We start from the raw sequence: 18,140 nt of genomic DNA, 5'->3' as shown, positions 1-18,140 counted from the left end.
CGGAGTGCATGCAAACTATTGGTTCTTGTATATCCAAAATAGCATGCAAGTCAAATATGCATGTGGGCTTACCGAAATAAGCTGTCCGAGTCATGCATGCATGTTGCTGCTATCAACGGCTAATGATAAGGGGCCGGAGATGAGGCCGGCCGGTAAGTCGGTCAATCGATCAACGAACAATTCAATCAGTTCAGTCATGCATCTTCACGGACTACAACTACTTTGCATCGTTGCTAAGCCACCGCGCAATTTCTTGTGGTCGTGCTACGGTAAGGCGGCTTTCCCGGGCCGTGTTCGCTAAGCGTCGCTTCATTAAGATATCCCATGCCATCCCTTGGGATCTCATTAACCCAGATTCCTTTAGATCTTATCCAGTAACGCCATAACCTAGTGCTGGCGTGACACAAGCTGTTGTATTATTGTATAGCGATGGGCGGAGACCATATGCCTTAAAGCTAACTTCAGTCTCATGCCATGCAAAAAAAAAAAAAAAACATCAGTCTCATGCATAGAATAAAGATCAATTCAACAATGGCATGCATAGACTAGGAAAAACTAGTGCTTAGAAATTAAATTTGGATTGTTCCCTTTTTCAGGTGGGCGGGGTCTCATAAGCTTTTTGATAAGGTAAATTTTTCTGGCCAGTGCGCCGGCTGAACGGTTTCGTTCGGCCGCACGCGTTCCGTGCACACCGTTGATTAGGCATGCAACATTTTTTCGTCTAAATTTGTTGCAATCAGCGTTCATATTTGCTATAAACGTTTTTTATTTGCTACATTTGTCCAGTAAAAAAAGGTGCATATACGTTTGGTTGCAACTCCAGTTCGTCGGATTTTTCGTTACAATCGGTTTTTTTTTTGCTACAAGCCTGTTAATTTTTGCTACAACCAACATCATTTTTTGCTGCAACCGTTCAGTAAAAAAGTTGTATCCACGTTCGTGAGAGTTGTAACCCGAGTTCATCGGATTGTTTTGCTACAACCCTTTTTTTTTGTTACTACGCATCATGAGCGTCGTTTTTTTTCTACGACCACGTTGATATTTTTCTGCTACAACGATATTTTTGTTGCAACCATATAAAAATTTGCTGCATCGTGGTTAAAATTGGCTGCATTGAGAAATATCTGTTGCATGGATAGATCTAACGGTGCGGACGCGCGGCGGCTGGCGGATCGTGCGGCCCGCGCGCGCGCCCCGTTCGAAAGTTTCGGCCGGCGCGCCGCCGCAGAGCACTGCCCTTTTGATAAGGATTAGATTTTGTTTCCGGTATGCTATATCCTTGATAAGGAAATGGGTAATCTTAACGTACCCATTCAAAATTATAAACCCTTTCTTCACATTGAGAAAAGATTTTTTTTATTACTGCAAGACCTTACGCCACTCCAGCGAAGGCAGGCAAACTCCTCCTGACTGCCTACCGGCTCCACCACTTCTACCATAGACCGTCGTGCTAGTACCATAGCCTTTACTTAGCTGATGAAGAAGTTCGTACTTTTATCCGTTTCTAAGTATAAGTTTTTTAATATTTTAATATGGACTAAATATGGATGTATTTAATATATTTTAAAGTGTATATCCATTTATTTTATTTTAAATATAGTTTATATTGAAACATTTAAAAGTGATTATATTTAGGAAGCGGCATTACTAAAATCTGATTTTGTCTCGAGCTCGAATACTTCGCCGAGTTTAATTCAAAATTAGACTCCACGGATCTAAGCAACTCGGCATAGCTTTGGCTTTGCCTGGTTTCAACGAAAAATGACTCGGCGAACAAAAACCCCTCGGCACAATATCATGTTCGCCGAGTTCTCGACGGAAAGAAGACGGTAAAGTCCTATATGATGGCCCACGTTGTGTAGTAGGCAACAGAGCCGTGACGCGGTCTTCGTTTGCCGAGTTTCGTCCAACAGAGATTCGGTAAACATTTTCTTCTCATTCCTTTTAAATTAGAATTCTAGAGGTAATACATTTGTCAAGTGTCTCGATAGAATAAACTTGACAAATATAACTTTTGTTTGTCATATGTGATGCGACAAGTTTGACACTCAATGAGGATTTCACCGAGTTAAATATGGGCTTTGCCGAATTTCTTTCGAACTCAGCAAATGACGATTCTAGTAATGCGGAGGGAGTAGCTGATAAAAAGATCTGATCAAAGCGTATAGACCTAAGTTCTTGAGCAATTAATCAGGCAACTGATAGTTCAGATCCAGCCCTTAAAGCATCTTCAACAGGTACGTAAAAGTTTCACGCGTAAAAAAAGTTTTAACACGCCATTATAGCATTTTTAGTGTGTTGGGATCAACATTAGTTTACCAGATGCCTAAAAACGAGCGTCAAAAAAACTTACAATGTAAATTATGAAGCGCGTGCGATCAGGCGCCCTAAATTTACTGCGCGCGACAGCGTTTTTAACGCGCACTCATAATTTTACACCCTCTCTTGAAGCTGTCCGACCCAAAAAAAACTAAATTTGAACACGTAATGCAGTTTTTGGGTGACCGTTGAAAATGCTCAAGTTTCCTGCAGGAACTCCACACATCCCGTCACACAACGAAAAAGGCAACACTACGGCCATCACATGCATTTACATTGCATGCCCATGAACTTGGATGAAGACATAATTTACTCTATAGCAGTGAGAATAATACATCGCACTACAGTGCATAATATCAGATGGCGCATGCACACACACCATCTCGTGCATTCACAACTTAATTACAGCAACTAAGAATCAACGAACGCTAGTTGGGGGCGTAGCACTTCTTCCTAATCTCTCCCTCAGCTCCGGTGAGCACGCCGACGTCGCCCATCTTGATCATGGACGCGCTGAAGTCCTTAAAGAACTCGTCGTCGAACTTGCCGGTGGCGATGCGCTGGACGTAGTCTTTGGTGGTGTCGTCGAAGAGGAGAGCCGCGTCGGAGCGGAAGAGGCCCCTCCGCTTGGCGACGTGGCGGTAGTAGCTGGTGTCGAAGGTCTTGAAGCTCCCGGGGTCCATCTCCGACAGCATAGTGCGGTCATCAACGCTCTTGCACTTGAGCCTCAGCTTGTCGGCGTAGTTGCTGTCCAGAGACGGGTCGACGAGGCCATAGGTACCGTTCCCGCCGGTGTTGTTGTAGAGCCGGTCGGCGAAAGACGGGCAGTGCGCCGTGCCGAGCGTGTGGGCGCCGGAGAGGACAACGAGGTCCTTGAGGTCGAGGCCCTTGGAGGCGAAGATCTTGGCGAGCAGAGGGACGTCGCCGGAGGCCGGGGGCAGCTCGTTGCTGGCTTCTATGGCACTGGATACTCTGCCGTCTCTCCTTCCCAACGCCACCGGCCAGAAGGGGCCCTTAGCCAGCACGACAGCGTCGCGGGACATGAGGGTGAGCACGTCGGCGCACGAGACGATGCCCGGGCACGCGGCCTCGAGCTTGGCCTTGACCCGCTCCACGGAGCCGAACCCTCGCAGGCTCTTGTTGGGCTTGGCGTCCTTCTCCGCCACGTTGCCGTCGGTGGATTCGAGGAGGACAGAGGCATCACAACCCTGCAATTTAATTTGCGTTGCATGCAAGGACATGTAAGCACCCATTTCATGATCAATATATAGCAGCAGAAATACGAAAACAGGGGGCTACCCAAGTCACGTACCCTGACGAAGCAGTCGTGGAAATGGAGACGGAGGAGCGGGCCGGCGAGGCTGGGCGCAGCAGCGATGATCTTGGCCATCTCCTCGCGGACGATCTTCTCGGCGTCCGGGCATGTATTGGTGTAGAATCCGATCTTCAGCTCAGCCACCGCAGCCGAGCTAGCTGCAAGAACCAGCAGGGCTAGAGGGAGCAGCAAAGACCTGATCGCCATGGACCTTGGTCGATTACACGATCGAATTAGGCTCTAATTATGTGGCTAAAGACAAGAATGTTTCAGGACATATGTCGAGGAAATGGACAGATGGTGTGTGTATGTCCCCGCCATCCGTGTATTTATACATATGCCGGCCTGCCGGTTACGTAGTCTTGGCTGCATGTCGACGTGTGACAACCTGTTATCTATGTGCACAGGCGCCATGTGCTAACTACCATCTCAATTGTTGTTTTGTTTTGTTTTGCGGTAACTACCATCTCAATCCAACCGCCTGAGTTACAGCTGATTCAGAGCGGCTAAACGAGAACAAGTCAATGCAGAATAATGGGGAAGGAAATAGATGTCGCCGAGGCCGTTCAATCGTCCATGATTGCCGTCCGGGGTAACATGGCATGAATCTATCGTCTGTGTCTCAGCAAGTTTCAGCGGATGTGAAGCCAATTATCCCATATATAAACTGCCAGAGGATATGATATGCACCAACGGAATAACCTTCTGTGGCGCCATGTGCTTGAACGATGATTAGTTTGGGCAGGCTGTATATCTAATGATATCTCTACAGAATTTCCAAGGTGACTTGTTGCTTCAAGTCGAAAGCGCCTACTTCGTACACTAAGGCACGCCAACCATACAATGCGTTCTCACTTAGTGTGCCATTCCAATGAATGAGTTATCCCCGCAGAAATGGCATGGTTTTATCCACGTTTGCGGATAATTAGATGCTTACAGCATCCCTAGCCGATTCGTCAAAAAGCATTAGAGGAGCAAACATTTGATTTTACTCCACATCTAAGGGATTTTTTTGAGATAACCATGTACTCCCTCCGCCCCAAAATAAATGACTCAAAAGTGACTCTACTTTGTATTAAAGTTAGTATAAAACTGAGTCATTTTTAAGTCACTTATTTTGATAGGGAGGAAGTATATTATTAAATCAAAAAGATATTACATGAATCCACACGTGTTGACACTACTAGACACTCATAGGGACAAGAGAACTGTGAAGGAGACGTTGCAGAAAAGCTCAAGAAAGAAAGAAAATTACAATTAAATCCTTTGGGCTCCCTGCAGAAAACATAACGGTCAGCTGCCTCCAACCTCCAACTCTGCCGGGGTAGTCGCCGAAGAGAGAGAAGAAGAGACTCGTCGTTGCCATAGCCGGAAGAGCACATAACATTGTGGCATGTCGGCTGGGGATCGCCCCCATGCCATACCGACCAAAGATCCGGCGCCGCTCAACGACAAAGTCGAGAGACCACTAGAACTGCCATCCTTGTGCCTCTGCCCATGGTCCAGGCAATCCATCTTGTCCCATGAGCTGACGCCACCACCAAGGGAAGCAACCATCAGGCACCTCCGGACGCAATCCACACTGCTCCTCAATGGCGCCAAGGGCCACGCCGCATCGACGGGGGCAGAGTAGGAAGACACCTACCTCTGATGGAATCGCTGCCGCCACAGCCTTGACGACGACATCTAGGAAACTTAATCTCGCTGATCTGAAGGATTGGTGAGAAACTGATGCAAATGACTCCAAGACGATGCCCTCAAAGATGCCGCTAGTGCCGGAATGAAATCGTTGCATAATTATTCTTGGGGACATTGCTCCCACCACCCCAACGACGCCCGTGGACACCCTATCCCTACGAATATTTACAACCGTCGTGAGAGAACTGACACCCCTTATGTCCTTTAGAGAAGTAAAACCTTTACACGTGACTGCCATGACTCACAAAAATACTCGGCCGACTATCGATGCAGTAATTTTTTCCTCCCTCATTGCGTGCTTCACTCCACCGCTCGACGACATCCACTCTGATGCCATTCTAGTTTCCTCCACCGGCCACCATGTGCCACCGCCGACACCCTGTAGCACCCACCGACCTCCGGCCATCAAATTCTGATGAGATTCTGACGATATTTTTTCTTTATTATTTAGTCCTTTCCATTCTCTCCAGCCATGGCGATGCTCATCCTTGTTGTCCCTACACTAGCGGCACTCCTCTTGTTATCTCCGGTCACAAGCAAAGATGCAACATGGAGTAGCAACACTCACACATAGGGAAAGTTACAGACATGAAGAGAACTTAGAGTGAGAAGTTGCCGCTGGATGCCATCACCGATTCTAATGAATGTTTGCGTTCTGGACAACACCATGGCACCACTAGGACAAGGATGAGCGTAGGATCTATTGTAATCGAATCGAGGGAGAGATGCAAATGAATCAACCGTCAACTTTATTCCTTGATGATGAACACTTATATGCCAGGGGAAGACGGTTCCTGGAGGCGGCGCTCCAAGAACAATATGTCGGTTCCGCATCGTGGGAGGGATTCACGTGCGGTTACAAGTAGAGATTAATTTAACTAATTACATAATTAATTAAATTCTAACACTCTCCCTAATCTATACTTGTCCTTGAGCGTGTTCATCATCTTGAAATAGTCTCCTCCAAAAACCATGTGGAAAAAATATAAGGAGTGGTGAAGTATATGCGGCTAAAACTCCTTCAAACCCTGTGGGAAAATAAGGAGAAAATGATACAGCATATAATGATTATTGCCTCTGTTAACTCTATATGAAATGTATCCATAGAATAAGAGGACAATATATATGTCCTATATACTTTCCTAAAAAGCCCGGTGAGGAAAACAGATAGTATGACATATGATCTTATGTTGATATTACCTCATTGAAAACCTCGATGAGAACCTATAAAGTAAACTCATAAAGGGAAAAAGAGTGTAATATGAGGCTTTGAACAAGAACGGTTCAGGAAGATACCCCCTGACTCTTGCAAATCTCGGAGCCGTCGCATACCAATTTCATGAATGTATTTCTGGAATGTTGAAGCTGGTAGAGACTTTGTGAAAAGATCAGCGAGATTATCGCATGACTTGACTTGCAAGATGTTGATTTCACCACTTTTCTGGAGTTCATGGGGATAAAACAACTTAGGGGCAATATGCTTAGTGATATTGCTCTTTATGTATCATGTTTGCATCTGTGCAACACAAGCCGCATTATCTTCATAGATAATGGTAGGTGATTCGATAGAACCAATTCCACATGACTGTTGTATGTGGTTTATCATTCTGCGAAGCCACGTGCATTCACGCGATGCCTCATATAAAGCAATTATTTCAGAACGATTGGTAGATGTTGCAACTAGGGTCTGTTTCGAAGACTTCCATGATATAGCAGTTCCACCATGTAGGAACACAAAGCCGGTCTGCGATCTGGCATTATGGGGATCAGATAAATAGCCAGCATATGTATATCCAATTATACCAGAGTCCAATTTTTTCTGGAACTGAAAGAATAGGCCAAGATCCTTTGTGCCTTGGAGATATCGAAAGACATTCTTGACTCCCGACCAATGGCGTTTGGTGGGAGCTGCGCTGTGTCTAGCAAGTAGATTAACTGCAAATGCGAGGTCAGGTCTCGTGCAATTTGCTAGATACATAAGCGCTCCAATTGCACTGAGATATGGAACCTCGGGTCGCAAAATCTCTTCACCATCATCCCTTAGTCTGAACGGATCTTTCTCTACGTCTAGAGATCGAACCACCATGGGAGTTTTAGATGGGTAGGATTTGTCCATATTGAATTTCTCCAATATTTTCTGGATATAGGCAGCTTGGTGTACTATTATTCCTGAGGTAAGGTGCTCGAGTTGGAGACCCAAGCAAAATTTGGTTTGACCCAAATCCTTCATCTCAAATTCCATCTTTAGGTGATTGCGTGCTTTATCAATATCTGGTGCACCGCCGATGATGTTGAGATCATCAACATACACAGAAATGATGCAAAATCCTGTAGAGGACTTCTTGATGAAGACACATGGACAATCATCACTATTGGAGTAACCTTTCTAAAGAAGGAATTCACTTAGTAGGTTGTACCACATACGCCCCGACTGTTTTAAGCCATACAATGACTTATTCAGCTTTACACAATACATGTTGCGTTTTGCATTGTTACTCGGGACAGAGATTCCGTCAGGAACCTTCATATATATGTCCGAATCTAGTGACCCGTAAAGATATGCGGTCACGACGTCCATCAACTGCATGGATAGACGATTTTGTACTGCCATAGATATAAGATATCGGAAAGTTGTTCCACTCATTACTGGAGAGTATGTCTCATTGAAATCAATGCCGGGTTTCTGCGTAAAACCTTGTGCTACGAGCCTTGCTTTATATCTCACCACCTCATTGTTCTCATTCCGTTTCCGGAGGAAAACCCATTTGAATCCCACTGGGAAAACATTGGGAGGTGTAGGTATTGCTTCAGTGAATACCTTCCTTTTGTTAAGCGAGGCAATTTCTGCTTGGATTGCATCCTTCCATTTAGGCCAGTCGAAGCGCCTTTGGCACTCGACGATAGACCTTGGATCATGATTAGTGATAAGGATATCTGCAATCTTTTCAGCAAAATATATGTCGACAGTCGTAGACTTGCGGTCAAATGATTCTCCACAATCAACATAGTTGATGGAAATTTCTTGCACCCCTAGAGACTCTTCGTTATTTCCCAATACGATTGAGTCTGGGTGTTCCGATGTTCCAGCTAGTTTGTGCACACTGGAGCTGGGTTGTGAAGGTTGCCCCTCCACTGGGTGCAAACTACCCATAAGGTGTTCATCAACATTGAGTTGACTTGCATTTACTGATTTTGAGGATCTTCTCCTCTCTCTCCTTTGCTGCTTGCGAGAAGCAAGTTTCGTGTCAGAGGTCGTACTACTCCCCCTCTTTTTAGGAGCAGGGAGTTGAGTGGTTTTAGTTGGTACCTCCACTCTTTCGGGCGCATTTCTGGCTGGAATCAAGGATTTTGTAACACCTTTTAGATCAGTAAATGAATCTGGCAGATTATTTGCAAGATGTTGCAAATTGATAATTTTCCGAACTTGTAGTTCGGTCTCTTGAGTACGTGGATCAGAGGCTGAAATGGCAATGGCATTCCAATCAATTTCCGGGCATTCTTTCTAATACTTGAAATCTCCCCCTAATGCCGGAAAATGTTCCTCGTCAAAAATGCAATCAGCGTGACGGGCTGTGAATAGATCCCCAGTAAGGGGTTCCAGGTATTTGATAATCGACGGCGATTTGTACCCCACATAGATCCCAATTTTCCCGTGTGGGCCCATGGATGTCCGTTGTGGTGGTGAGATTGGGACGTACGTAGCACATCCGAACTTACGCAGATGGAAAATGCTGGGAGGATTTCCACGTACCAATTGCAGAGGGGAAGTACTGTGATATGCAGTAGGTCGCAATTGGATTAAGTCAGCAGCGTGTAAAATTGCATGACCCCAACACAAGGTTGGCAAACTGCAATTCGTTAACAAAGGTCTTGCAATGAGTTTAATCCTTTTAATTAGAGATTCGGCCAAACCATTTTGAGTATGGACGCATGCGACAGAGTGCTGAACATCAATCCCCAAGGCCATGCAATAGTCATTGAAAGCACGTGAAGAGAATTCTACAGCATTGTCCATACGAATTGATTTAATTCGACTTTCTCGATAATGGGTCTGTAACTTAATTACTTCCCGCATTGTCTTGGCAAATGCATGGTTTCGTGTGGATAGAAGGCACACGTGTGACCATCGTGTAGATGCATCAATTAGAACCATGAAATACCAAAATGGTCCAGATAATGGTTGGATAGGACCACAAATGTCACCTTGAATGCGTTCAAGGAATTGAAGTGGTTCAGCTTGTATTTTAAGGTGTGCTGGCCTTAAAATTAGTTTCCCTGTGGCGCAGGATGTGCACACAAAGTCTGATGACTGAGGAAACTTTGACTCAAGCAAATTATGACCAATGGAATTGCTAGTAATTTTCCTCATCATCCCAACACTAGGGTGGCCAAGGCGATCATGCCAAGTTTGGAATGCATTAACATTCTAAAAAATTACCTTGTAAGCAACATGTTCTACGGGCTTGATGTACGTATACTACAGTCCGGACGATAGTGAAGGAATTTTTTCAAGTACTTGCTTGCCATATCCGTAATCTTTTGTCAAGAGTAGAAACTCTTATTTGTTGTCCTCATGGGTTTCAATGTGAAAACCATTTTTACGGATATCTCGAAAACTGATTAGGGTACGGGATGAATCGGGATACAGCAAGGCATCCTCAATTGTCACTTGTGTACCACCTGGGAGCGTAAATATGGCACGTCCAGTGCCAACAATTACCGTATCGCGTCCAGCGATTCTCAAAATATATCCATTCATCTTTTTCAGAGTCTGAAAATATTTCAACTCCCTCAGTATGGAGTTTGTGGTAGCACTGTCCACAAGGCATAATTCCTCTTCCATCGGATTGTCCCCGTAGAAAGCTATATATAAAAAAAATGAGGAATTTTCAATAAGAAAACCTTAATTCAATACATAGAATACAATCTTATTATATCAAAGTGATGATACAATATATAAATGACAACAATACTTATGTTCTATTACAATCATCACACATGGATATGATTTATTTAATAAATCGATCACTAAGGAGATAATGGGACTAATCGAAGTCTCCAAACATGTCGGTTGAGGCGTACTCAACCATCATGTTCTCCGTGTCTGTAGGATCCTCTGATGTATGGAGTGTCATGGTGTTGCTAGATCCGGGAGGAACATCTTGCGAACAACCAGCTCCATTGGTGCCATCTGGATGAAGGTTGAAGTTGGCTTCAAACCTTTTCCCTTGAGGTACTTTGCGTCCCTGAGATTGCTGATACAGAATTGCAAGATGCTTCGGGGTCTTGCACTTATTGGTAGGATGCGTGTAGCACCCACACTTGTCACAAAGCTTAGTTTTATCAAACTTGGGCTTTGCGGTGCCTTTCCCATGGTCCGAGTTTGTAGGTTTTCTGTTCCGGTTGCGCTTGCGTTTACGCTTGAAGTTCGATGGCTTGGCATGGGACGCACCATCAAACTTTCGTCTGTTCACGACGTTCATATGAACTTCAAGCAGAGGTTGGGAACCAACTGGACGCTGAGAACCATTCTTAGCTAGTAGCTCATCATGCTTTTCAGCCTGAAGTAGGATATGAATGAGGTCGGAATAGACTTGGTAGTCACGAGCGCGGTACTGTTGCTGGAGGACCCTTTCAGATGGGAGCATAGTAGACAGAGTTTTTTTATATTTTCCGCATCAGTAGGTTCCTTCCCACAAAAGCGTAATTTGGAACATATCTTATGAACCTCGTGATTGTATGCCCCGATGGATTTGAAATCCTGGAGTCGGATATGCGTCCAATCATCGAGTGCTTCCGGCAGGACAACTGCCTTTTGCTGTTCATACCTCGTCTTGAGGGCCTGAAACAGAGTAAGTGGGGATTCCTCCTCCAAATATTCAGATTTGAGATCTGGGTGGATATGGTGCCTTATGATGTATAAGGCGGCATATTTCTGTTCATCTCTCAGCGGCGTGATTCCATCCGGAAGAGGATCTTCCGGAGTCTGGATTGCACGCACTAATCCACGAGATGCAAGAGCGATCTTGATGTCCATGACCCAGGTAGGATAGTTGTGGCCATTGAGGTCGAGTGCATCGAACTCTCTTCCAGCCATTGGTTACCTACATGGGTAAACCAGAGATTATTAATTTACACCTGGTAAATTAAAACCTTCATGGTTACGTTGTATTGAACGTTGCAAAATTACTGATAACTTCAAGAAATGGGCTTGAAATCACTAGTGCGAGATTCAAATTGTTAAGTTTGACACATTGTAGATACGCCCCAAACGAAAATTCGGGGTTCGTCTCTTAGAACTAGAGAGTACAATCTGATAAAATCAGTAGATACTCATGTTTCTAGTACCTTATGTCATAACTTAACAAAATGTATGGAAGGGCACAATATTAAGCAATCATCATATCAATATGATAGAATGTAGGCTTAATCGTAGTGGTGATAATCTGCTATGGAGTAGATCAACACACTACTTTGTGGTCCCAAAACATCAATTTGAAAGAAAATCACTTTGGAATTTTGCATATCAACTCGTGCTCGTATTAAGCCAAAGGCTCAATTAAGACGAGGGGTTTATTTTTATTTGCAAGAAATTTAAAATCTCAATTACAAATAATAGGGGTAATAAATCTCAACATGTAGCAAACATGGAAATATATATTACATCACATATATGCTGGAATACAAAGTACTCTACAGAAATTAAAACAGGAATTAAGGAGGATCTAAAACAGGGATTAGTCTACTGCTAGATCTACTGTTGATGCTACAGGAATTAACCTAAAACAGAGATCAAATAGTACTAGTATTACTACTAAAACTTGCTGCTAGACCACGTGCCGGGCTAGCTCTTTCCAACACCACAGAGGATAAGACAGAGAACAAACAAACATTTATTTAGTCACCGAGAAGATAAGGCAGGGCCTGTGCTAGAAAAGCAAGTGCAGCCCCATATTAGGCAGAGCTCTGCTCAGGCGCCGCGCGTGCTGCCTCACTGCATTCACCGGAGACGGGCGAGGATGTCTCCGCCCCGCACGTCCTCGTCTTCGTCGGAAGGCCCGCCCGGAGGCAAAGAGCCAAGCGAGGCGCCGTTCGCGAGCCCTAGGGCGGCCGGGCTCCAGGATCCAGCGTGCGGGGCGCGGCTGCTCGACGGAGAGCCCGAGGACGCGAGGCCGAAGGGCATCAGCAGGCGGCGAGTCGGAGTCACGGCTGACGCAGCGGAGGGCGGGCGCGGAGGGGTGGCCGGCGTCGGAGACGGCAGGCGCGGGGGCGAAGCCAGTACTGCGGGTGCGATGGCGTCGACAGCCACCGCGCGAGAGAAACTGCGGGCGGCGGAGCCGAAGGCAAAGCCGGAGGCGGAGGCCCCGGTCGGCGCAGGCACGGGCGCGGAGGCGCCAAATGCGAAGGCGGAGGCTGAGGCTCCGGCCGGCGCGGGCGCAGAGGCGGAGGAGCCGCTCCCCATCTCGACAACCGCGGGGGTCGGAGACGGGAGGCGTGGTCCGGCGGCGCTGGCATCGGCAGCCGCGGCGCTGGTTGAGCCGATCTCGAAGACGGTGACAGGAGCCTGCTCGACGGAATCCACGGCGGCGACGGCTTCATAACCATGGAGTGGGCAAACGACCCATCCATGGGCAGAGCACCAAAAGCCCGGCGGTGGCGCTCCCTGTGCCGCGTCGGCCCCGAGCATAGCGGGCAGGGCCAGCGAGGAGCCAGCCGAGGGCATCCAGTGCGAGCGAGGCGCGGGGCTCGGCGCGGACCGCCGGATTAACACCGCTCAGGGAGCGGGTGCACAGGCCGTGGAAGCGGGTGCCCAGGCCGTGACGGAGCGCTCGGTAGCCGCCGGCGCCGTGGCGGCGCCCGATGTAGCGACCTGCTCCATGGCGCCGACCGTCGAAGCGGCGGCGCTCACCGAACCTGCGGTGGAGAGCAGCAAGGCGGCGACGACGGACGTCGTTCTGCAGCAGGCGACGAAGGTTCGTCCGCATTGAGCGAGGCATCTCACCTTTTCTTTCTTAAACCGCCGGAATCGATCTCGCCGGAGTCGGTTTCACTCGGAGCATGCTGATAACGTATTGTAATCGACTCGAGGGAGAGATGCAAATGAATCAACCGTCAACTTTATTCCTTAATGATGAACACTTATATGCCAGGGGAAGACGGTTCCTGGAGGCGATGCTCCAGGAACAATATGTCAGTTCCGCATCGTGGGAGGGATTCACGTGCTGTTACAAGTAGAGATTAATTTAACTAATTCCATAATTAATTAAATTCTAACAGGATCCCCTTTACATGAAGAAATGCCCAGTCCATTGCTCATGGAGGAAGTGTTTTGCCTACTTTTTCACTACTTTGTCGCACGCTTACGTCGCACATGGTCAGATTCTAGCAACATACTTTCTCACAGCATATTCCCTAGCCTGCCCATGGATACCATGTACTTGCAAGAAGTCGTTGTTGGCTATGTGGAAGAAGGAAGAAGGAGAGAGGCTTCATGTGGGGTCTACCTACTTTGAGGAGTTAAGTTTGGGGGATCAGCTAGGAACAACTTTTTTAAGGAGAAAATATACTCCTCCAAAGGATAAGAGCCCATATACTCCTCTAATTATAAGGAATCGCTTAGAGATGCTCTTAGGAAGCAAATCCCAAAAGCTATATTTGAAAGAATTTTTTGTGGGTATGGGGATTAAGACTTAGCTAGCAGATTCCCCAAATCCTTTAATCCCTCAAAAATAGATTTTTGTCCCCTTAATTTTTTGTCTCTAGTCTATTTTTCCCTAAAACAGCACTACTACAGGAATGCCTAGTAATGGCGGATGCAAAATGGCCATCAGTGACGAACCAGGGATCCAAGCCAGCCCGCCACTGACCTCCCGCCACTACTAACACGCCACTAGTGGCGACCGGTGGCCCGCCATTGCTAATTTATCATCTGTGGTGGGCCTATTGTAGGACCCGCCACTACTAGTGGGCGCATGAGAGCAAGGTTGCATCGTAAGAGATGCTCCATTGACGAGCACTTGCTGCTGTCCGCCACTACCAACAAATTTCGGATTCAAAAAAAATGCATGTAGTGCACTATTTATACAACATAGTACGCATCATGTATATATATTTTTCACATGTACATATATATATCATATAAGGTGGCATCCATTTTACATACATCATCATCATCTAATCTACATACATCAGCATCAAATTACAATTTTAGATAGGCTTGCACAAAGACCATCAATGTTCATAATCAATTAGAAAGAAAGTAGGAAGAATGAAATGGCCGAATATAGTAGATGTTGCTCCATCTACTCAACCATTCTTTCCCGATTGGATATCACTTGCAAATGAAAAAAAATAAGCCATGAAGCCATGAATACATGAAGAATGGAAAAAAATGAATAACTCTACAAAAAATGCATGTATGGAAGGCCCCTCGCCCATGTTCACATTCTCCCCTTGCTTCTTAAGCATGGGAAGAGAGAGAAAAAATGAATATCACGAGGTGAGAATGATGAAGAATACATAACATGGGTAACATGTTTTATCTAAGAAAGGGTGAATCTAACATAAGTTGTTTTTTTGTTCATTCTGGAGTAATTCTACAAGAGATGTATGCATTATTGTCAGAATTGATTCAAAAACCTCTATGTACTATAGGAGAAGTCTTTGCTTACCATGGAAACAAGCACCTATATATGGGCTATGTGCAGATATTACCGTATAACTATCCATGTTCATTTAGTGTGTCCATAAAGGGGATTCCTATGGGCATATAGATGACATAAGTTCACACAGATCATATAGATAACACAAGAAGTATGAAATTAAGTTCAGCTTCGTCATAACAACATGAAACTAAATCCATCATCTCTCCAATCATCTTCTTAATCTCGGCCAGGAGACTGCATTCGCGGCTTTTGTGGGCGTAGGTATCGTCGGGACTAAGACCAAAACCTTTAGTCCCGGTTCGCTTACGAACCAGGACCGAATGGTCTCCACGTGGACACTGCGGCGAGCCCGGGCAGGAGGTTCTTTAGTCCCGGTTCGCTTACGAACCAGGACCGAATGGTCTCCACGTGGACACTGCGGCGAGCCCGGGCAGGAGGTTCTTTAGTCCCGGTTGGTCACACCAACCGGGACAGCATGGCATCCACGCGTCAGCATCTGCCCGGAGCTGGGTTTTTTTAACGCGGGGGGGGGGGGGGGGTGGGGGGTGGGGGTTGGAGGGTTAATTTAGTGGTTTCATATTGTGTTAGCTAGCTAATAGAGAGAAGTGTCCTCTCTTTCTCCGTGCTTGGTCGACACTAGCTACTATACATATAGAGAGAACATGACGCTAGCTAATAAAGAAAATAAAGGAAACCATTTACAATACTTAACATCTTTTACAATGCCTAACATCATCTACCTAAGATCCAATCACAAATATCTCACATGGTATTCTCCGTCACTAGGTATGACGTGGTAAAGAAGGAATCCCGCCAATTCCTCTTTCATTGCTCGTATGCCATCATCTGATAGGGGTTCATCCTGCTTCTTCCAGATCTAATTTATAATTTAAAGAAGGTTGTCAATGCATGCATATATATATGAATAAAATTCAACACAATTGATGGTAATATATAAAATAAAATTGTGAATATTATTTACGTACTTCAAATTGTTCGTCAGAGATGCCCCGCCCAGAGGTCGAGAGGCGAATGAATTCGAATACGTAGTATGCACATTTTTCAGTCCCAACTACCTAGTACAAGCACTTTATGAGAATATATAGAGTTCAATCAAACTGATAAGCAAGCATGGTAATGTTATATTGATGAAAATTTGAATCAATTAGAGATGCGCGGAGCTAGCTAGCTAGTACTACTTACTGAGGGGTGCGTAAATTGCAACTCTTTGGGTATACCACGAACCTTATTCGTGAACTTCTTCCAAATCCTGCTAGGCAAAGAAAATGATTACTTGATATCAGGAAATTAACAAAAATTGCATGCCGGTATGGTCCCGGTATTGAGTGAACTTACTTCTTGAGCATTGTAGTCATGTCCGCATAATCCTCGGGATCTTTATGTCTCGAGTCTAAGACAATTACTTTTGCCGCGTCAAGCTAAATGGATAGCAGAATCCAGTGGTAACTGCACACACATATATAACTCATCAATTACATTTACTAATTAACCTCGAGTAAGCGAAACCGAGTATACACAGAAGACAATAACACTCAACGGAAGTTGTAAGGAAAGAGTATTTCCCTTTTGTTTTGATTTACAAGCAACGAATTTAGCAACTTAACCTCGATCTCTTTGATTTCATTTCGTATCGACAATACATTTACCAATTCTGGGCTAATGAACCCAACGTCGAAGATTCCTGCTTTTTTTAATTTGACGATGTTCAATCTGCATAATATATATAGTGAGGATAATTATAGATACATGCAATGAACAAGCTAAGCTAGAGACTTAACTATAGAAGTAATACTTACAAACAGTAGGAAGTCAGGAGTTGTTTGTCGAGGGCCAGGTTATTGTATAACTGAAATAACTCCTCAAATTCAACAAGCAACACTGTAGCTCCAATGAATTCATGATCTTTTTTCACTCTCATATACACATTAGTTTTCTCCCTGAAGACGTTCATGTACCACTCATGCAATTTGTGCATCCTCGGTGTTAAAGGAGGATGACCAGGTTTGACGAGAGGCTTTCCGAGCATGAATTTATATTTTTATTCTTTCGTTACCTCAGCCATCTCAAAAATTACTGAATCATTCACGTAATCACCAGGATTGGTACCGGGCAGCAACCCCAAATCATTAGCGACAACGATATCGCTAGACACCTTGAGCGGGGGGCACGATTGCTTCTTCTGTTGGCCGAGCTAGCCGGGAATTGTTTTCCCACTTGTTCGTTCTGCCGACAATGCATTACTGCTAGCCACCAGAGCGGCGACGGAGTCTGTCTTCCACTTGAGAGAAGGAGGAGGAGGAGGCATCTTTTTACTTGTGTAATTTTCGACGGAGCGGCAACGACGTGTGTCTTCCGCTGTTGCGGAGGAGGTGGACTGCTCCGACGCGCTTGAGGAGGAGCCGAAGGAGGAGGACTGCTCCGACGCACTGGAGGAGGAGCCGAAGAAGGAGGCGGAATGCTCCGATGCGCCGGAGGAGGAGTCAAAGAAGAAGGCGGACTTCTCCGACACGCTGGAGAAGGAGCCGAAGAAGGAGGCGGAGTGCTCCGACGCGCCGGAGGAGGAGCCGAAGGAGGAGGACTGCTCCGACACGCTCGAGGAGGAGCCGAAAAAGGAGGCGGAGTGCTCCGACGCGCCAGAGGAGGAGCCGAAGAAGGAGGCGGACTGCTCCGACGTGCCGGAGGAGGAGTCAAAGAAGGAGGCAGAGTGCCCTCACGCGTCGGAGGAGGAGCCGAAGAAGAAGGCGGAGTTCCCTCACGCGTCGGAGGAGCCGGAGTGCCCTGATCATTCATCGGAGGAGGATGAGGAGTGCCCTGATCAGTCGCCGGAGGAGGATGAGGTACTTCTTCGGCCATAGGCATGTACTCCTCAAAGCATTAACCAACTTATTCTCATCTTCACCTGTAGGGTGGTCAAGCTCGAGCTGCTCAATCTCCTTCTTTACTTCATCCACCATCACAACAACATAACCACGTGGAATCGGACGGCAGTGAAAAGTTCCGTTGGAGTGAGGAGGTGCAACAACGCCGATAGCAGCCTTGAAAGTGAGGTTCCGGCATTTTGTCAAAAGCTCGCAAGGTTGAGACTCCGTGATAGTATCCACGGGGTAGCTAGGAGTCGTGAA

At 45.9% G+C, this 18,140-nt stretch overlaps 1 protein-coding gene across 1 annotated transcript; it reads right to left on the bottom strand.

Annotated features, from left to right (window-relative positions):
• Nucleotides 1-2,611: 2,611 nt before the first annotated feature.
• LOC123410320 (peroxidase 1-like) lies at nt 2,612-3,941 on the bottom strand. The gene is made up of 2 exons (XM_045103249.1): nt 3,632-3,941; nt 2,612-3,527 (listed from the first exon to the last, which is right to left on the bottom strand). The coding sequence occupies exons 1-2, from the start codon at nt 3,839-3,841 to the stop codon at nt 2,748-2,750; spliced, it is 990 nt and encodes a 329-aa protein (XP_044959184.1). The 5' UTR covers nt 3,842-3,941; the 3' UTR covers nt 2,612-2,747.
• Between the last annotated feature and the right edge of the window lie 14,199 nt (nt 3,942-18,140).

This window comes from Hordeum vulgare, chromosome 7H (genome assembly GCF_904849725.1).
Source record: "Hordeum vulgare subsp. vulgare chromosome 7H, MorexV3_pseudomolecules_assembly, whole genome shotgun sequence".
Taxonomy (NCBI): Eukaryota; Viridiplantae; Streptophyta; class Magnoliopsida; order Poales; family Poaceae; genus Hordeum; species Hordeum vulgare.
Note: the sequence above shows the minus strand (reverse complement) of the source record. Positions and strands in the feature narration are given on the sequence as shown.

Coding starts and splice junctions, on each gene's coding strand:
- LOC123410320 (XM_045103249.1), bottom strand. CDS start 3,841: ATGGCGATCAGGTCTTTGCTGCTCCCTCTAGCCCTGCTGGTTCTTGCA. Junction 3,528..3,631: donor TCCACGACTGCTTCGTCAGG/GTACGTGACTTG, acceptor ATTAAATTGCAG/GGTTGTGATGCCTCTGTCCT.